The sequence below is a fragment of the Lissotriton vulgaris genome, chromosome 6 (assembly GCF_964263255.1).
Source record: "Lissotriton vulgaris chromosome 6, aLisVul1.2, whole genome shotgun sequence".
In the NCBI taxonomy this organism is placed as follows: Eukaryota; Metazoa; Chordata; class Amphibia; order Caudata; family Salamandridae; genus Lissotriton; species Lissotriton vulgaris.
In genome coordinates, this window is record NC_141694.1 from 1240244822 (window position 1) to 1240266204 (window position 21383).

General features: G+C 43.5%; 2 protein-coding genes across 5 annotated transcripts in view; one reads left to right on the forward strand and one right to left on the reverse strand.

Moving 5' to 3' along the window:
- Positions 1 to 19226, forward strand: part of COL10A1 (collagen type X alpha 1 chain) — a 184283-nt gene extending 165057 nt beyond the window's left edge. For all 3 annotated transcript variants that reach the window (XM_086927338.1, XM_086927340.1, XM_086927339.1), the window contains one exon: positions 13423 to 19226. In XM_086927338.1, coding sequence (XP_086783464.1) covers positions 13423 to 15278 — 1856 coding nt within the window. In that variant the 3' untranslated portion in view covers positions 15279 to 19226. The remainder of the gene's footprint in view (positions 1 to 13422) is intronic.
- NT5DC1 (5'-nucleotidase domain containing 1) overlaps positions 1 to 21383 on the reverse strand; it is a 1423540-nt gene that overhangs the window by 1106077 nt on the left and 296080 nt on the right. The gene's annotated exons all lie outside the window — the stretch shown is intronic.

Below are 21383 nucleotides of genomic sequence, written 5' to 3' on the forward strand. Positions count from 1 at the left end.
ACAGGATGCATTTAAAACAAAAATGAAAAGTGTAAGTCTCATTATTTAAGAGTAGGCAGTGATCCATTGGTCCACTGCCTACGTTTAAATAATATTTTGTTAACATTCACAAAGAGGAAGGGGTTTGGGATTATCACCACTTTTGAGGAATTGGTATTTAATTAATTAATTAATTAATTAATTGCAGGTTTATATAGCGCTAGGATCGACTCCCGGAGGAGTATCTCCGCGCTTCGACCGCTGCGAAACCCTTCCTGGCTTCCCTGAGAGATGGTCCCTTAATGGGTATCTCCAGGGTGAGACCAGGCATCCCCGGCGGTCTGGTGGGGCCGTTAGTGAAGATGAGGCAAGCTAATGCCCAGAGTTGCCGAGTGTGATCGCTGATCAGAGTGGGCACCGAGGCGAGAGAATTATCGAGTCCGCTGACCCTGGTCCAGAAACCTGCCGCGTCGGGAATCGAACCCTGGTCCCGGGCCGTCCTCTGCTCTCGGGTCTGCCGCCTCTAACCAGTGAGCCACACTACTTCACGAATGGACTCCCTAAATACGCCCCTTCCAAATACCGAATAGCAAACTCAAATTGGTGTTTATACATAAAAATGCCTTTTTGCAGTTGCAAAGGGCCTGATTCGGCAAATCGGACCATTTGCGACCTGAAAAAATGCTTTGTACATCTGGCCCCAAGTGTAAAACACAGAATAAATATGCCTAAATAAAGAGGCATAGAGCCAAAAAATATGGATGAATACAGAATGAAGTAAAAAAATATGTACCATAAAACAAGGAGCTCTAATTATGATGGAATTGGGTGCTGTAACAAATGAAGTTCCACTTGTCTGTTATCCATAGCATGTAGGACTTCTTGAAATTTTCTGTGGTAAAAGGCTCCTCGAGTGAATACAGCTTTTGTTTTCCACTATCAAAGGGACTAAATATTCACATAAAGAAATTTCTCAGACAGTGGAAAATGTCAAGCAAGACTTTCAATTTGTCTAAATGAACACCGACAAGGAATGAGAGGAAACAGTCCAAGGAAGCCAAAAACAACTCTGAGTTGGCATTAACCTTGACCGTTCAGTCATACACAACATAGCCTTCTGCAGCAGAGGTCCAGAGTTCAACTGCCATACATGTAAAATAGTTCATATACACAGAGTAACTGGCAGATGCAATTTCTCTATTTTCACATAAAATAAAACAGCACATTTCTGCAATGAAGGCATATCGGAGTAGTTACAGATGATTAGCGAGTTCAGCTCATGTGACATCACCTTGAGAAAAAGATCTAGGAGAGAGGAGTTGGCCTAACAGCTAAGGTGGTCGACTTCGAATCTGGGAAACCGGGTTCGAGTCTCGGCAATGACGCTGAACATCCTGTGATTCTGAGCAAATCACTCAATTGAATTGAATTGAAAAGCAATTTATATTGCGCGACTAAAACCCGAAGGTGTCAAGGCGCCTACCAAAACAGATCAAAAAAAGGCAGAGCACAACTACAAGTATGCCCGCACTTGTAGTTGTGCTCTGCCTTTTTTTGATCTGTTTTTAATCTACATGTGCCTAACAAAACAAGCATTGGCATAGCCAATAGGTCTCGCCTTTGGGACCTTATAAGTGTTTAGTTATGCAGCACAATATCCTTGGTGCAACAACATCAACAGTTGCATGGTTAAGCACTTATAAGGTCCCAAATGCGAGACCTATTGGCTATGCCAATGCTTGTTGGACCTCCCGGTGCTCAGCACAGGCAAGACCTGGGCCACTTAAAGCCCTGATTGCTGGCACTTATCAACATCAGGTAACAGGTACTGAATGACTGTGAGAGTTCCATTTGAGCACCGATTTTGATTACACTTTTACAAAGAAGTGAACGAGGTATTGTGGATAGCCACAAAGATGTTCTAATTTGGACTGCAAGTGTTATTAAAATTCTTTGCACTGTGCCTCACTCATTTAAGCCATATCGTATATTTCTTGTGATAGCGTTTTCTGTTATCCAGGCCACTATACACAAGATACTCCCCTCTGCTTTATGTCCCGTGCACGGTTATCATATATCTATCACTGACATATCACGTCAGCAAGGGCTTTAAGTAGGCCGGGTCCTGCTGGTGCTCAACACCAAAAGTTTTAAAAAAACAGGTGCAACGAGGGAACAATTTTGCCCTCATCCTCACAGTTCTCAATATAAGAAGCTGACAGTGCCGTCTGAAGGTCTGCCCACTGCTTCCCGGTACCAACAACAAAATAGAAAACAGGCAATGCTCAAAAATACATGCTGATATAGTGACGGGAGGTTTATTTCGTTTGCAACAACTAGGAACTCATTTGTGTAAATCGGTGAAATGACTGGAAAATAAAAATAAATGTAGAGCGTGTTTGCATAATTATACTCATTTCAATGACATAAAAAATTAGGTTTTTTACACAGACGCAACACAGTTTCTTCAACTAGAAATAAAATGCCAAACAAAATCGTTTTTGCTGGTGTAAATGCTGAAACTAACATTGAAGTGGCTAGAGAAAGAAAGGGAGCAAGGCTCCGTGCATGCCACAAGTACCAAAACGCCTAGGTCCTAGAAAAACGAGGGTAGAAGGAGAGAGAAGCAGCGAGGGTGGAAGAGAGAAGCAGCGAGGGTGGAAGAGAGAAGCAGCGCGGGTGGAAGGAGAGAGAAGCAGCGCGGGTGGAAGGAGAGAGAGAAGCAGCTCGGGTGGAAGGAGAGAGAAGCAGCGCGGGTAGAAGGAGAGAGAGAAGCAGCTCGGGTGGAAGGAGAGAGAAGCAGCACTGGTGGAAGGAGAGAGAAGCAGCGCGGGTGGAAGGAGAGAGAAGCAGCGCGGGTGGAAGGAGAGAGAAGCAGCGCAGGTGGAAGGAGAGAAGCAGCGCGGGTGGAAGGAGAGAGAAGCAGCACTGGTGGTAGGAGAGAGAAGCAGCACTGGTGGAAAGAGAGAAGCAGCGCGGGTGGAAGGAGAGAGAAGCAGCGCTGGTGGAAGGAGAGAGAAGCAGCGCGGGTGGAAGGAGAGAGAAGCAGCGCGGGTGGAAGGAGAGAGAAGCAGCACTGGTGGAAGGAGAGAGAAGCAGCTCGGGTGGAAGGAGAGAGAAGCAGCGCGGGTGGAAGGAGAGAGAAGCAGCACGGGTGGAAGGAGAGAGAAGCAGCACTGGTGGAAGGAGAGAGAAGCAGCGCGGGTGGAAGGAGAGAGAAGCAGCACTGGTGGAAGGAGAGAGAAGCAGCGCGGGTGGAAGGAGAGAGAAGCAGCGCGGGTGGAAGGAGAGAGAAGCAGCACTGGTGGAAGGAGAGAGAAGCAGCGCGGGTGGAAGGAGAGAGAGAAGCAGCACGGGTGGAAGGAGAGAGAAGCAGCACGGGTGGAAGGAGAGAGAAGCAGTGCGGGTGGAAGGAGAGAGAAGCAGTGCGGGTGGAAGGAGAGAGAAGCAGCACTGGTGGAAGGAGAGAGAAGCAGCGCTGGTGGAAGGAGAGAGAAGCAGAACTGGTGGAAGGAGAGAGAAGCAGCGCGGGTGGAAGGAGAGAGAAGTAGCGCGGGTGGAAGGAGAGAGAAGCAGTGCGGGTGGAAGGAGAGAGAGAAGCAGCGCGGGTGGAAGGAGAAAGAGAAGCAGCGCGGGTGGAAGGAGAGAGAAGCAGCACGGGTGGAAGGAGAGAGAAGCAACGCGGGTGGAAGGAGAGAGAAGAGAGAAGTAGCGCGGGTGGAAGGAGAGAGAAGCAGTGCGGGTGGAAGGAGAGAGAGAAGCAGCGCGGGTGGAAGGAGAAAGAGAAGCAGCGCGGGTGGAAGGAGAGAGAAGCAGCACGGGTGGAAGGAGAGAGAAGCAACGCGGGTGGAAGGAGAGAGAAGCAACGCGGGTGGAAGGAGAGAGAAGAGTGAGCGGGTGGGAGGGGAGAGACACAGTGGTAGTGGGAGGGAGAGAAGCAGCGCTGATGGAAGCGCCCAGGAGGTGCATTACTTATTCATGGTGGCAAGTGCCCGCTCTGAGCTCATTTTAATAACTTCGCCATCAAAAGGCGAACATGCGCAGATATAATCTGAGGCTGAGCTGGAGTTAATCTAATAGTACACAATGATTTACATCTTTCCCATTAATCCAATGGAGAGGGAAAATAAAGAGGAGGGCTGCAGCAGGCGGGTAATCTGAGAGATAGCTCTGCGATGACTGACGACACTGCACTCACCTGTACAGCGTAGAATGCACATTCGGGTACAAGTGTGCGGATCGGGGGGAAGCATTTGAGCACAGAGAGCACAACACATACTCACCTGTGGAGCTGGTGGGCAGGCAAAGAGAAACACAACAAGGACATGCTCCTCTGAGGGGTGCCAGAGTCCCGGTGTTGAGGGGAAATCCCCGGTTTTTCGTCATATCTCCCTGTAGATTTCGCTAAATTCAGCCATGTTCTATTCTTGAGAGGGTCGATTGAAGACAGAGGGAGGTAACCTTTAATGTTCTACAGCACGGTCACTATCCATTTCACAACTCAATTTAATTAACACAGAGGAGGTGGGCTGCACAAAGCTTGCGATGGGTAACAAATGGCAGAGTAACGAGGGGGCTCTCCTCTCTCCCGTGTCTAGACGCACATGCACCGTGTGAATACCTCCTGTTTTTACTGAATAACGGCTGCAAGCAGCCTGGGTCTGTGTGGCTGGGAAGGTCAGTGGTGACACAGCATGCCTGGTGAGGGAGGCAGAATCTACAGTACAGCGGGACAGGGTTGCCTCATTAAACCAAAGAGAAAGCGAAAACGTGCACCACAAAGCTGCATATAGAGATCATTGCTCATCAGGATGGCGATGGAAGTTAGCATGCAGGGCACCAGGAGAAAACGTGCAGCCTCGACCAGGAGCACCAGGAGAAGAAGAAACAAGCATTGGCCACGAGCAAAAAGAAAACGTTCGGCTGCGACCGGGAGTTGTGTGTGCGGGCGCGAGCAAAAATAAAATTAAAAAAACACGCGAGTAAGCGCGCGCACACAGGGAGAGGGGAAAGCAAGATGGCGCCTCTGTGCTGCGAAGGGCTGCGAAAGTGAAAGTGATCGCAATGCAATTAATGACCCGTGACGTATTGCGGACTAAAAGATTGAAATAACAAAAACCTTCTCATATTTGGGTGTCATGTACCACCAAGAAGACACGTGGGCACAGGCAATAAGATCTAAAAAACTCTGTTTTATTAACACTATATCTGCACTCACCCAGTTTTCAAAAAGATTAGGGAAAAGACCACTGGTGGAACTTTTACAAATTTTTCGGGCTAAAAGTATTTCCATCGTAACCTATGGTTCTGGGGTCTGGGGCATAGCAAATACACATTCTCTACAAGTAGTGGAAAATAAATTCCTAAGATATCTATTGTCGGTACCCAGAACAACATCTGCTTACGTCTGTCACGCCGAATAGGGTTTAACGTATTTGTCTGACATTATTAAACTTGAGCCAGTCTTATTGTGGCAAAGAGTATGGACCAAAGAAGAACCCACAATAAATAGGGATATTTTAAAGGATATTTTAAAATTGGAAAAAGTACTAAGGATCCCATGGATTTAATATGTTTATAATGTTATGCAGAATCTGGGTCATCCGGAGTATTGTACTGATCCCGAATTCCTCCAATCAATAAGCAGGAAGGAATTAAAAAAAGACAGTATTACAATGTTGGAAATGACAAGGTTGAAGATTGAAATTTGTAAGCCCACTGTATTAGAAAATCAAATGATCCTAAGTGTTTTTAAAATACAGCCTTATTTAGCTATAGTTCCAGAAGGGCACAATAGGTTTTTATTAACAAGATTTAGACTCTGTATATTCCATAGACTTACTAGCTTCCCTAACATAAATAACTAGAGCCGCACTATGATAGCCTGTCCTTGTGATGATTGCTCATGTCAATCCACCATCCATGTTATCTTTTTTTGTGGTTTTTATTCTGATATTAGGAAAGTGTGGATACGACCAATGTTAAAAATGATTGGGCTTAGTACTTGCCGACCTGCATATATTTCACTCCGAACCTTGGACAACGCGGATAATATTTGGAATGTTGCTGTGTTTTTAAAAAGGGTGGTTGCTTGTAAGAAGAGTATAGTGTTTTAATGTATTGTGGATTATATTTTTGTTATCCCAGATTATATCCATGTTTTTAATTTTTATGTATGACTTATGGTAATGTAGTTATTTAATTGTATACATTGTTATTTTAAATATTCTGGTGTATTTACTGCTTTTATGATTGCACTATTTTACAATCAAATAAAGCTTTATTTGATTTGATTTGATTTGACCCGTGACGGAGGAAAGACAGATGGCGGGTGCCCCGCACCTAACAGCAAGCTTGAGGCCACCAAAAGCCGGTGGTAGCACTTTCAAAACCCTCTTACTAGATGTCTTGCGGCGTATGCGCTGGCTCAGGCGAGACCTAAAAATGATTGTGTCCTCGTGTAATGCAACTGGTGCTATGTAAAGCACTCTGATGCCCAATTCAGGTCAAGTTTGCGCTATATAAAACTCTGAGAAACTAAAAAAAAAAAAAAAAATCTTGTAACAGCATTAATGGGCTACCTGTCAGTTAAACGATATAATTTAAAGGTCGAATACTACAAGAAAGTGAGGTGAAAACTATTAAAAATTACACAGTTATACAACTTAAAGGTAGTATATACAAAAAGAAATTAAAAAATGCATGGGTTAGGGAAGGGAAATGGAAGAATTTAGGTTTCGCTTTGGTCTATATTTATGGTCAGAGTAATGTATGGTGTGAGTAATAATGAAAGGATAGGTTAAGGTTTCGGGTGGGCTACGGTTAGATTAAGTTTAGGGGTTGGGTTAGAGTCAGAGTAGTGCAAGGTCTCAGTGACTGTGTAAGGGGTGACAGAAGTAGTAGGTGCAGGGGAAGGGTGGCACTGGATGTAGGATACAATATGGTGTAAGAAGTAAAAAAGGTTTTGGGTTTAGGGAAAGTTTTAGTGTGTCTGTCTGTGTGCAGACGCAGTAGTAAAATGTGACTTATTTCCCTCTTCATTTTTGTAATTTCCCTACAAATAGACATGCATGTCTCTACCATTACATTTGCATGCCTACCCTCTTAACTATTTTGTAACCTACCTTTTTGTATGCTATCTTTTACATACAGTTAATGAGCTCATGGCAGCTGTACAAAAGAAGAAAAGTATTTAATTGCAATAAGGACAGAGTTGTTTCCCTCCTCACGAAAACCTACCACATAAGTGAATAAGTTTGTTTGAACTGAAATGCTCCCTAGAAGAGTCTAAAGCAAGAACTACGTTTTTAGAGACAATAGCGAGGGTACATTATTTGGTTAAAAGGTGGGTTGATATAATGCAGCAACGGTCTACACATGAAGAAATAATGTTGCCATTTACAATCATACAATCTTGAACCAAGAAGACTATGTAGTACTTCCTGTTTCATTCAGTGTCCTTTCTCAGAGCTACCATCTTTGTACGGTGCTAGCATTAAAGGACACAGATCTGCAAATGTCTCAGAATTGCTCCAATGGCCATATTTGGGTAGGGTATCCTTTATCTGCATCAGGATCGGCAACTTCCCTGCCCCAACAGAGTTTGTAGAATGGTTGATGACACCCTGATCATGAAACCTGCAGATTAGGGTGGGTGAGAAGAAATGTCTCCAGGACTGAATACTTCCAAACCTAGTATGGTATCAAAGGTGGGGAAAACACCATGAATGAACCATGAAACTACCTGTACAATATGGAAACCTAGGACCCTGGTACTACCTCTTGATTGATTGGACACAGAGGGGGCAAACATACCATAGTATTTGACAAGTAGCAAGTTCCAAAACGTAACTTGTATGGAGTACATATTTAGCTGCCCGTATAAGTTAGGCCATATGGCTATTTTCAGGCTTGCATTAGCAGAATGAAACAACCTCCTGACAAAATCTCCCTGTAACTCCCTGTTGCTGAACCCCGTGGAGCGTATTAGTGAGACACTTGCAAAACATAATTGTGCAAATGGGCACAATTATGTAGACGTTAGTGCAAGCATAGTCAGGTGTGCATTTTTACAAAATACCAACTTCCCGTTTAAGTCTGTGCATTTGTGATGAAAAAAATGGGCAGGAGCTGTTATGTGAACTTGGCAGTGGCAGCTGACAAATGATTCACCACAGGATGCACTGAAGCAGTCCAACCAGGGTCCCATGTACCTGTGCCTCTTTAATTTCATACTAGTCTTGGGTGTAGGGCTAGCTACATGCTCCTCCCGGATGTCAATGGAGAGGTGTTTATTGTGAATTATGACTATATCTGCATTGAAATGATGTATTAGTTTTAAAGGAAGAACTCTGTAGACACGTCTCCCCCAAATAGGTAAATAAGGAGGATATGCCCATTTCAGGCTTTACCCATAAGCGATGAAAGCCTGACTATTTTCCTAACCCAATGGGTAGAACAGAATACCAATTAAGAGAGGGTTAGCTGCGGAGAGCACTGAAGGTGCTTTATTACATATTGCTAACAGTGAGTTTTGGTCCTTGGATTTATTTTAGTAGGTGTGATACTTGATTGTTGTAATCTTAACCAATTTGAGACCTTTGGAACATCGGAGTAGCCTCACATTCCGAGTTGTTTTTATTGAATCACAGCAAAAAACGGGCACCGGTTATCTAGGTATAGAACTGCTTGTTAAGGACCATCTTTTGGGATATAAAACATGCTTTGCAAAAGAAAACAATTCCTGAACTCAAGCAAATGGCTGTGGGAATGCAGATAGTGGTACAAATTTACTTATATTTGAGGGGCATTAGAATACTCCCACTGTTGCGTAAGTTACGACTATGGCGTAACACTACAAGGTGTGCTTTCCCACCCACGGGTGATACGGGTGAACCTGTTTCAATGCACTAGCGAGGAATGTGAACAACAGGTTATTGTAGCCCCACAAAACAATATCCTATGTGTAATTAACATAGATGTATTGCTTTTGGGTTACTAACAATCCCATAAAGGCATCAGGAGCATTGTGGTAACAGTAACAAACCTCATTTGTGACAGAGTAACCCATCTGCAAAGACCTAATTCAGGCCCTAAAAGTGTTATGTATGGTGTCTTCAAAAGGAATTCTTTACTGAGAACACTATTATGAAAACTGGCTCTTCACTGCTCATACGTCAGAGCAGTGACAAAACAAGTTTCGTTCAGTGTTGTCTTAAAAATGTTTGGGGCCCCGTACAAGGTATATTGTGGAGGCCCCTTTACATTTTGGTAGCCGTTTTCAAGCTTGCGTGATGCCAAACCAACTTTCAGAAATGTGAGTCACTCAAAAATAGTTGAAATATACCTTTTCAAGGGCCCCAAAATCAGGTAGATGACACTGGGCAAAGAGAAACAGTTTTTGACGCAAGCCCTGGCCAAGAACCCTATTTACTCTGCATTCTCTCATGAACTATGCACACATCAGCCATGCTAAGTTATCCGCTCCATGGCCTTATTGCTCTCCACGCATGCAACCACAGTGCACGCTCTCACCCCATATTTTACAGCTTTTGCCAAGTTTTGCACACAATAAAATATCTTATGAACACGCTCAACACCACACATGTTCAACTGCACTCTGCATATTTTCACTATTATACTCCACATCTACACCAAGGTCTGAGCACGCTCAGCCATAGTCTGCACACTTTTTAGGTCGCAGCCTACCAGACATTGCTAAAGACATCCTAGGACTTTCTTAAAGTTGACATAGAAGAAAAGATTCCCTCTGTTGATTACCATTGGCTTTGTGGTTTGTAACTCAGAATTACTAGCTTTCGATTTGCTGGCTTTATTTTCTTTAAGCTCTCTTTCTTAAAGTTGACCTAGGAAATCATTCCCTTTGTTGATTACCATAGGCTTCTGTGGTTTGTAACTCATAATTTCTAGCTTTCTATTTGCTGGCTTTATTTGCTTTAGGCTCTACAGGTTCAGTTAGTGCCTCCCGTTGCCTAAAGAGCATTTACTGTTCTCTTCTATGAGCTCCCTTTCTGTAAATAGGCCTTTAAATCTTGTTCTTGTCTTGTCACATTTGCTGTGCATTCAAAGACTGATATAATTAGGAACACAAAAGAAGAACAATTTGTGTTATTTCTCAAGTGAGTTGGAAACTAATACTTTAATATGATCAAAACAAATTATTACACTAGGGGATGCAATTTCCACACATTTCCGTTTGTGTACTGTATAGTTTTATTGCTAAAACTTTATGTCTGTGCAAATGTGATGGTCATTTCAATTAACATTTGTGTTGTATGTAATGGCAGTGTGCTACCATACCATGCATACTCCACTCTACAGCACTCCACTGTACTCTGCACCACTCCACACCACTGCACTCTACTCACACCAATCCATTTTGCACCTCTCCACGCCACTGCACTCTGCACTCTGCACTCTGCACTACTCCACTGCACTCTATGTAACTTCATGCTATGCTTCTCTGCTCTACCCTGTTCTACTCTACTCTTTGCCACTGCACTCTACACTACTCCAGTCTAGGCCACACCAATCTACTCTGTTTCAACTCCACACGACGCCACTGTACCCTACACCACTCTGCAACACTGCACTCTATGCCAGTACAGTCCACGAGAATGCACTTTACGTTGTAACACTCAACTGTACGTCCTTGAACTTTACCCCAATCCACTGTATGCAACTCTTATACTACTGTGCACCACTGCACTCTATGCCACTGCACTCTGCAGACCTTTTCTCAACGCCATTACACTCTATGCAACTGCACTCTACTCTGCATCACTCCAATATATGCCACTTCACTCTACTCAGAAACAATATACTCTACCACTGCACTCTATGCCACTCTACTCCACTACACTGTATGAAACTCTACTCTTGACCAAAGCCCTCTATGCCAATACACTCTACACAACTGCACTCTACTCTGCATCACTGTTTCTACTCTGCATCACTGTACTCTATGCCACTCTATGCCACTGATCTCTATGCTACTCTACTACACTGCACTCTGACACACAACTCTGCACTTTCTGCCCCTGAAGTCTACTCCACTCTACGCTACTCCATGCCACTGCACCCAATACCACTGCACTCTACTCTGCACCACTCTAAGCTATTCCACACCACTTAATGCCACTCGACTCTACTCTGCACTCTACGCCACTGCACTCTATGCCACTCGACCCTGCTCCACTGCCCTCTGCCTCACTCATCCTTCACTCCACTCTGCAACACTCTACGCTACTGCGCCACTCTACTCTGTGCCCCTCCACTCTCTGCCACTCCACTCTGCACCACTCCACTCTACTATGCACCACTAATCTATGCCACTGCATTCTACGACGCTGCATTGTATGCCACTGCACTCTGCAACACTCTACACCAAAGCACTCTACACAGCCCACTCAACCCATTGCCACTCCAGTATATGCCACTCTACGCAGCTCCACACTATGCCACTCCAATAGACAACACTCTCTGCCACCCCACTCTACAACACTCTACTCTTCGCCATTCCACTCTGACACTCCATGCAACTCTCCTTTATGCCACTAACTTTTAAACCTTCTGAACAGCAGCCACGGTGGTGTACAATGTGGCTAAAACACATTGGGCCTGATTATGATGGCATTGGGACCGCCACTGTCAGGCCGTCGGTGTCAGTCCCACCGACATCCAGCCTATTGGCTCAACCGTCGCATTAGGATGCAGGTTGTCAGAGCTTGGCTGTCGGGTGAGGGTGGAGGAGGACCGCCGCCTCCAACAGGATCAAGGATCCAGTTGGTGCTACGGTCAGACTCCCATACCTACAATGAGGGCACCGCGTAGGGATTAGGATGTCCTTATCTGACAGCCTGTTCATGGTGGTCTGACTGCCATAACCAGGCATTCTGAAAAGGACTTTGGGGGCCCCCGTGGGTCGCTATACAGTGGCCCAGGGGGTACCTGTGGAACCCCCATGCACTGTGTGCCAGGAACCACATGGTGCTTGGCACACAATGCATGGATGTGCACTTGGTGCGTTTTTTAACAGCGGCTTCTGCAAAGCGTATTTTAGGACCACCTGCATGGCGGTCCTATCATAATCGATCAGGAGGGGCCACTGACACGTTATCTAACAGACATCTGCCCGAAAAGATGGTCATCAGACAGCCATTGTAATCTGTCTCATTGGCAAAGCCAATAGCTCTTGCGTAGGCGAATCCTATTGGCTGTGCCAATGATTGTTAACTGCCTTGGTGCACTCAACAATGCTCCACCTATACTTAAACACACATCAGCACTCTGCTGACTCTCACAGACTCTCACAGAGCACACCTTTATCCCACCACTGCACATCGTCCTACACTCTCTGCAAATTCTCGGTCAGTCTGCACACTTTCAGTGCCTTGCGCAGCCAAACTCTGCACACTTGCATCCACAATATACAACATTTTTGCCACATTCTGCAGAACTGAATCCAACTTTGCCCACCACCAGCAGTGCTCAGCACACCTTCAGCCATGGTCATCTCTGCTACAAGCGTGTAGAGGAGGTGAAGGATTCTGCAATAGAAGAGGGCTGGACATGGAAAGACAGTGGGCACAAAGAAGACCCTGGGAGAAGATAAGTGTTTTGGTGGAGCAGTTCAGATAGTGACAAAGAAAAAACAAGCCAATACGGCTCAGCTTTAAATAGACGAGCTATTGGCTTGGATAATGCCTGTTTTCACCAGCATGCAAACACAAATGTCAAGACACATGGGCAAGCATGCCTGGCAATCTTAGAATGGGTTTTCTCTTAAAGGAAATACACTCCAAGTGGGCCATCATGTGTGTTGCAAGATGCATGCATGAACATGTGTCATGATGGGTGTGTGCACGTACTCCGCCACTTGCGTAACTCCATGGAGTTTTTTTTGTGGCACTTCGCGGAACCGGTAAAAAATAGAGATGGATAAAAACATTGCATTCCATCTTTAATTTCAGTGTCCACAGTCATTAAAATTGGCATGGTCCACTTGATCATCACTGAATGGGTAAATTAAGAGTTTGGGAGATGTCGGACAACAACCAAGCCTATATAGAGCGTATAGATCAGAATACAGCCTATGTAGGGCGGATGGCGCATCCACCAATTTTTAGTAGATGACTCACATCTACCACTCTCTCAATAACCCCCTTTGGTCTTTAGTTTCATGCAGGCCAGACGTAAGATTTTGACATACTCGTATTCACTTTAAAGTGTGTTATTCAAATAACTTTATTCCCATATGTAATAGGACTATAGATGCAGCATGACCATTTTTTTACAGACAGGAAAATAGAAATACTTGAATCATAGCAAAATCATATCGTTCAATCTGAAACTGAACTGCAAAGTTTAAAGAACGTGTAAAATACATAGTATGGAAACTAAATCTATTTAATTTCCTTTCAGGTTTACAAGGTATGGGAGAACAGGGCCCCCCTGGCCCACCAGGTCCATCAGGCCCAAGGGGTCAGCCAGGTCCACCTGGAAAGCCTGGCTATGGAAGTCCAGGCCCACAAGGACCTCAAGGTTTACCTGGACCACAAGGATTTTCAGCTGTTGGAAAGCCAGGAACTCCAGGTATCCCAGGAAAGCAAGGAGAGCGCGGATACAGTGGTGAAAAAGGAGACATTGGACCTCATGGGCCACCAGGACAGAGAGGTCCACCTGGGCCTCCTGGGATTCCAGGTCCTACTGGTCTTTCTGTGTCTGGCAAGCCAGGACTTCAGGGACTAACAGGACCCCCAGGGCTAAGGGGCACCCCTGGAGTGAAGGGTGAACCAGGCATTCCCGGCCAAAACGGAGGTAAAGGAGAAAATGGATATGGTGCTCCTGGTCGGCAAGGAGAAAGAGGGCTTCCAGGTGTACAAGGACTACCAGGGCCCCCGGGCCCTATTGGAATAGGCAAGCCTGGTGACACTGGATTTCCAGGGCAACCTGGTAAAGCAGGTGACAGAGGCTTACCTGGTGAACCAGGAAAACCTGGGTTACCGGGACCACAGGGGGCTCCTGGAAATCAGGGACCTGCAGGAATAGGAAAACATGGAGCAAATGGCCTACCGGGATCACCAGGAATCCCAGGACATAAAGGATTAACTGGGCTTCCAGGTGCTCCTGGCCCACAGGGATTACAGGGGATTGGGAAACCTGGTATGCCAGGGATCAAAGGCCATCAAGGTCTTACCGGCCTCCCTGGAGCTCCTGGAATTAAAGGGGAACGAGGCCAATATGGTCCTCAAGGGGTACCTGGTGTTTCAGGATTACCTGGAAATGGGGGCAACCCAGGACCCAGAGGTATACCAGGAGAACCAGGACTACCAGGAGATAAAGGTGATGTTGGGCCAAAAGGACATGTCGGGTACCCTGGAATAAAGGGCGAAAGAGGTCTATCTGGCCTCCCGGGAAACCCAGGCTACCCTGGAGAGATGGGTATGGCTGGCCCCAAAGGGCACCCAGGTGCGGTAGGCCCAAAAGGTGACAAAGGGTATGTAGGACCTCCAGGAATACCGGGGCCAGTAGGAGCAACAGGGCCAAAAGGAATTCCAGGTTATAATGGTGAGCCTGGCCCCAGGGGAAACACTGGAATACCAGGCATGAAAGGCCCAGTGGGACCCCCAGGAATTCCGGGCCTCCCGGGGCCCAAAGGAGAATCAGGAATTCCAGGATTGCCAGGAGCTGCTGGTATTGCTACCAAAGGCTTGAATGGACCAATGGGACCTCCTGGATTTCCTGGTCCAAGAGGTTTGGATGGGGAACCAGGTATTCCAGGGCCGCCAGGTCCTCCTGGTCAACCAGGACAAGTCTTACTTCCACACCAAATGCCAGATGGTTATATGAAATCAGGACAGGTTCAAAGTTTTGGGCGAATGCCTACATCAGCTTTCACAGCTATTCTTTCCAAAGCTTTTCCACTGACCGGCTTCCCAATCAAATTTGACAAAATCTTGTACAACAAACAACAACATTATGACCCCAGAACTGGAATATTTACATGCCGGATACCAGGACTTTATTATTTTTCCTACCATGTTCACGTGAAAGGAACACATGTCTGGATAGCGCTGTACAAAAACGGCACACCTATAATGTACACATACGATGAATACAAGAAAGGATACCTTGATCAAGCTTCGGGGAGTGCTGTTGTCGAACTAATGGAAAGTGATCAAGTATGGTTGCAGATGCCTAATGCTGAATCCAACGGCCTATATTCCTCAGACTATGTGCATTCCTCTTTATCAGGTTTCCTCTTCGGGCCTACATGATTGGTGTCTTCTCTTACTTAATGCTCTCTTTTGACTAACTCCATTTTGTTAAATGGTTTCAATCATCAGGATTGCAGTATATCACAGAACCTCACGGTACATCCAAATCTTAATATTCAAATCTACAATCGGCAGCGTAGACATGCTTTTCTTAGCTGCCTGCTCCAGTAACTCTTTCCGACAATGGCTTATTGTTCTAGGGGGACTATTACGCAACAGCACTCTGATGAGTGTTTTGCACTCTAAAGGGATGAAAATAAAACCTAGAGAAAATATGCTATCCATGAATCCATTTACAATTTTTGTAATAATCCTAAACATGGTCTTCCTCTCACCTTTTTCCAACATTCATCTCGAAGGGTGCTATCTAAACAATATGTACCTAATGTGGTTTGCTTGTCACTAGTGTTTGATCAGCAAAAGAAATTTAAAAAAGCACACAGGCCCAACGTTTTTCTTAGCAGCCCACCACTGGTGCCTCGGAATGCAAGGACTGCCAAACACCAGGCTACTTAGTACTGATTCCATCTCATGCCTCTTTCTTCCACTACCTTACCATTTCTGTCTTTTTACCTCACTCTTGTAGGTTCTTTTTCATCCCTGCTTTCTCCATTTTTTTTTACTGTCTTTCATTATTTTTTGTCTTCCTGCTGTCTCTCTTTTTTACATGTCTCTGTTTTGCTCTGTGCCAAAGCCTGATGATGAAAATAAGTCTTGACTGCAACCACCGCACACATTTAGAACTACTTCTGATATTGTAACCCTGCTGAAGGATACCAAAATAAACTGAAGCAATAACGTAATGTAGAGGAATCAGTGTGGCTACCGCAGACAGAAACATTTAGGTTCAAGGAGAGATCTAAAAAATTAAAATATCATCACTGGCCAACTTCTTACAATGTCCATACTACTAGCCAACAAACACAGCCGACCAATTGTCAATAGGGCTACAATAGCCGGAGAAACAGCGAGGTGCATGTTTCACTTGGCAGACAGGTCTGTGTACATCTTCTACATCTGGATGAAAAGAAAACTATGTGCAGGCTTTGTACTTTGATATATAAAAAACACAAGCCAATTATGCACCAATCATTTGCAGAAAATGTAGTTTTCAAGAAAACTGTGTGACCGAATTTTCTGTGCAGTACAGATCTATAGAAGAAAAAAATAAGACTAAACCGAGGGGAAGGGAAAAGAGATCAAGTGAAAAATGTTGGCAGAGGTGCTATTTTTGACTTTAAGCCTTACTTAAAGTTTGGAAGATTGGACTCTCAGTCAGAAAAATTGCAGATGTCGTGTCCACCGTGTTACAAGTGCATTATATTTCGCCTATGGAACTTGTATATATGGTAAAGAGGAGGTAATTTCAACCACTGGTTAAGTCAAGTGCCAGTACTGAATTCAATGAATAATGTAAATTTGAATCTATCCATATAAAACATGGCACACAAAACCATATGATCAGAAAAATACAGTGGTTCAAATCCTAGATCACACAGCTCCAAAACAGGTCTTGATTTAGAATTTGGCAGAGCGATTATTCTCTCACAAGCATGACAGATATTCCTTCTGCCTTACTACAAATGAATACATGCTATGGCACTTGTAATAAGGGTGACGGGATATTCACATCTTTGTGATAGAATACACATCCACCAAACACTAAATCTGACCCATTGTTTTCCTGCCAATCCTGCACTGGAGATAAGAAACACAGTGTAGCCAGGTGACGCAAAGTAAAAAAACAATGCTTTAGGCATACTGTCCAAAAGCCAACAGGTTGGGTTAGGAAGTGATTCAGGACAACAAACGGTAAGAGGGTTCAATACATTGTCACATGATATTAACCATCCTCAACCTCTGGCTTAAGTTAACATTGTGGCTGGTTTCCAGATGAGGCTAGCATTTGAATAAGCTAGGAATCTGACTTCCTTGAGTTATGAAATCACACTACAGTGTATATCTACAATCCCTAGCCAGCAGATCTCTACACCCTCTTCTTGGCTATGATATGACTCTGGCCATTGATTGGAGAGGGACAAAATATTATTTCAATTTTTGTAGTCCACTCACTGTGCCAAAGGACAACTGAGATGATGCAGAAATAGGATATACACTTTTGTGTGACAGAACTTTAGATAGTTTTAAGGTAGGTCACCTGTCTGCCTCATCTGCTTGCTTACCAGTAGGCACAACATGTTAATCCACAACAGTATAAAAGTGGCACTTCACATAAGTTTAGGAAAGAAAGATAACAGTAGCTCAATGTGAACCAGGAACACGGAACCAATGAGATGTTTCAACTAAAAACAAATTGAAAAAAACAATGATAAAGTTGACAATAATTACAGTGATAACAATTCTCTAAATACCTATAATTGAAGATAATTATGAAAGGAAAAATATAATAGTAAACGGTACAATTACACAACATACACTCAATTATACATTTTCAGTGGCTAAAACTACCTCAAAGAAAGACTGTGAAAGTATAGTAATTCAAATGTAAAGTGTTGACATGGTAATTGTAAACTCAAACACTAAAACCTTGATGGTGACTTTTTATGACCTGTGCAACAAAATAACAGTGCAAAAGGTAAAATTCTGTGTGGAATAACAAGGCCTCCAAGTATAGAGAGATCGTGGATTTCACCCGGTGCTGGACAATTTGTCCCCTCGTAGATAGAAGGAAGTAACAAGAATGGGGATGATTCACAAAGATTTTGCCAAGAGTAGGAGTGTCATACTCTTGTAGTGTTCTTTGCTTACTATTGAATTCCAGGAAAAGTCAGGGGTGCTCCTGATTTACTTCATGCTTGCTCCTGGTATTTAGGACTAAGCGTTGGTGACAACAAGAGTAAGCCATAGCAAGATTATTGTGAATCACACCCATTTGTTCTGTACAGTCTCATATGCCATCTTACCACCAGGCATTATGGAACCCAAAACTCTTCCAGGGCTGACCAATGATTGAGTGTGAGTGGATGTAAGTAAAGTAGCAAGGATGAAATTAGGTGGAAATAATGAAGTTAAAAAAAAACACTCTAAGCATGGAAGGAAACAAAATGCCTCTCGATACGTCAAGATCAAAAGTCAATGCACGGGAAGAATTAATGCAAAGAGACTGTCCACATTTTAGTGGTTTTTCTGGTATCATTAGCAATTTTTCATGTTTTCATCATCATATACATCAATGTGGAAAATGTTTACTTCCTATTTCCTAAGAAAGGTACAATGTTAAAATATGTTCTGCCATTTGTTCTATGCGGTTTACACAGGTCTTGAACGTATTTGCAAGTCCTGATTAATAAGCTCATATGCATCAGCAAAACGCTAGTCTAGGTAAGCACTGTTCAGGGCAGTGGTCATGTTGGTGCAGTGAATTATTCAGGAAGTGTTTCAGTTAAATGGATGGAACCATTAACCTGAAATACCTACTCAAAAAAGTACTGCACCAACATGGCCACAGATGAGAATTTTAAGCAGAGGGGACTCGCAGTGCTAAACTAGACTAGAACTTATCACTGAAGTTTCTCCTTCACATATTGGATAACAAACTGTCCTTTAGTAATTGGGGTTGGATGTAAAGTGCCACTGAACGTAAGTAAAATGCAGTGACTGACTTGATTTGGTGTAAATTGCAAATAGGCTTTTTAAGTCTCTGAAGTAAGCCTGTGGTCAGCGCAGAGTGCAGGGGTATTGGTTGACTGTCAAGCATTGGGTGTGCCTGACTGCTGGTGACTTTTCCCTGTTTTTTGTAGTGGCATGATTAATAAAGTGAAAATAAGAAAATGCATATTGAAAGCATTGGCACGCGGGCAGTATTAGAAGTTTCAACAGTTTATGTGTGCATCTCTCATTGTCCAGTTAAAATAAAAGTAAGCAAAAATCTCTGTATGAACCGAAAAATTGCACTCGACGAGTGAGAGAAAATGAATAAAGACATTGTTACATAAAAGTATTCCTGAGTTTGTCTTTTTTCTTCTTCTGTATGTTTATAAAGTGTAAAAATTATAATTTCACAATTCTTCCAAAAAACAGCATCCACAAGGTATAAACTGGCAGGGTCTACAAACAACAATGTGCCGCCACCATTAAAAAGAGGCAACAGACAGAGAAAATTAAATTACAAATGTGAGGGTTAACACCAGTTTATAGGCACAATTACTAACGTTAGCAGCCAGATAATTAACAAAGTCCTATTATGCAGGTTGTGATGGAAAGGGCCAAGCCTTATATATAATTATTACATTGCACTTAGTAAAGCAGAAGCACTATTTCAAGGGTGCCAGTATCACTCACCCGATGAAAGGTCATAAAATTTCCTTAAACCTCAATGCCACATGTGATACTACCAATATTATATATCTACTGAAATGCCCATGTGGACTGGGTTATGTGGGCCACACCGAACGGAAACTTAAGACCCGTTTGAACGAGCATAAAAGTAATATAAGAACTGGACAATTGAAATCTACAGTGGCAGCACATTTTATGGACAAGAAACACAACATAAGCCAATTGAGGGCTTGCGTGTTGGAAATCGTTCCAAAAAAGGAAGGACCCTTGAACAAAAAAAATTCTCTTATAGAGGGAAAATTATTGGATTTACCATTTATGTAGCCTGAAGCCGAACGGGCTTAATGAAAAAATTGAATTTACATGCTACCTGTAAGGTTGAATCATTATCGTGTATTGTGAATTTGACAGTATTTGTTCAGTAACATCTAAGGAACAGCATTTTTCTCGTATTGATATTATGTATGCAAAAGTATGACATTTGATAATGTGTATAGCGTAGGACCCGTGAGATTGATGTGCTATAAGCGAATGTTTATAATCCGAAGAGTATGCCTCGGTGTCGATAAAGTTAGATTCAAGTAGCTCTCAAAAAAACTCCGGAACTCCTTTTAAGGTGCGCATGCGCGAGAATCGCGTTCGAACTAACTTCGTCGAAGCCAAACGGAGCGGAGGGGCTTTGCGTAACTGAGATTTAATCAGTTGAGATTAAGGTGAGAGGCGAGCACTGGGCACAGATACTCACTAACGGCATGTAGAACGCACACTGTAGCTAGAGAACGCCCAAGCGGGCAGCAGCAAGCGCGTAATTATTCACGGACCAACGGTCAGAACGGGGAGGTTAAATCCTTAGCGAGTGTTACATAGGAAGCAGTGCCCTTTAACCAAAGGAGTTTATAGAGAGATACCGAAGTGGAATGTATAACATTTGAGTTGCACACGCTTGATTAATATGATTTAGTGAGACAGAGATGAAGCTTTTGATTACAAAGTATGTTATTTGTTTAATTTTCAGGCGTTCCCTGATGAAGGTGCCAACTGCACCGAAATGCATTGGAATGATTTATGTTTACGCCTAACATGATCTAATCTGAATTTAATGTGAATTAACTGGTGGAAATAAGAATTAAAGAACTTTGATGAATTAAACCACTGTATGAACTATATCGTTTATCAGAGCTGGTATCCAGCACTTGATGCTTGTGCCTAGGGTGACACACCTGTGATGTAACAGGCGTGCGACCAGTGGAGCTATCTAATACACCTCAGGAGGGAGGTGATACCCCAGAGCACAGTCTAAAAAGCACATAATTATCCAGGAGCGGTGCACAACCCATTGACTAGAAAATTAATAAAGACATTGTTACATAAAAGTATTCCTGAATTTGTCTTTTTCTTCTTCTGTATGTTTATAAAGTGTAAAAATTATAATTTCACAATTCTTCCAAAAAAAACAGCATCCACAAGGTATAAACTGGCAGGGTCTACAAACAACAATGTGCCGCCACCATTAAAAAGAGGCAACAGACAGAGAAAATTAAATTACAAATGTGAGGGTTAACACCAGTTTATAGGCACAATTACTAATGTTAGCAGCCAGATAATTAACAAAGTCCTATTATGCAGGTTGTGATGGAAAGGGCCAAGCTTTATATATAATTATTACATTGCACTTAATAAAGCAGAAGCACTATTTCAATTCCCTAAAGAGGTCAAATGTCATTTGCATGTCAGTCCCTACCATTCTGCCTCAAAAGACCATGGCCTTGGTACAAGGCAGTCAGCACATAGGATTGTGTGCGCCTC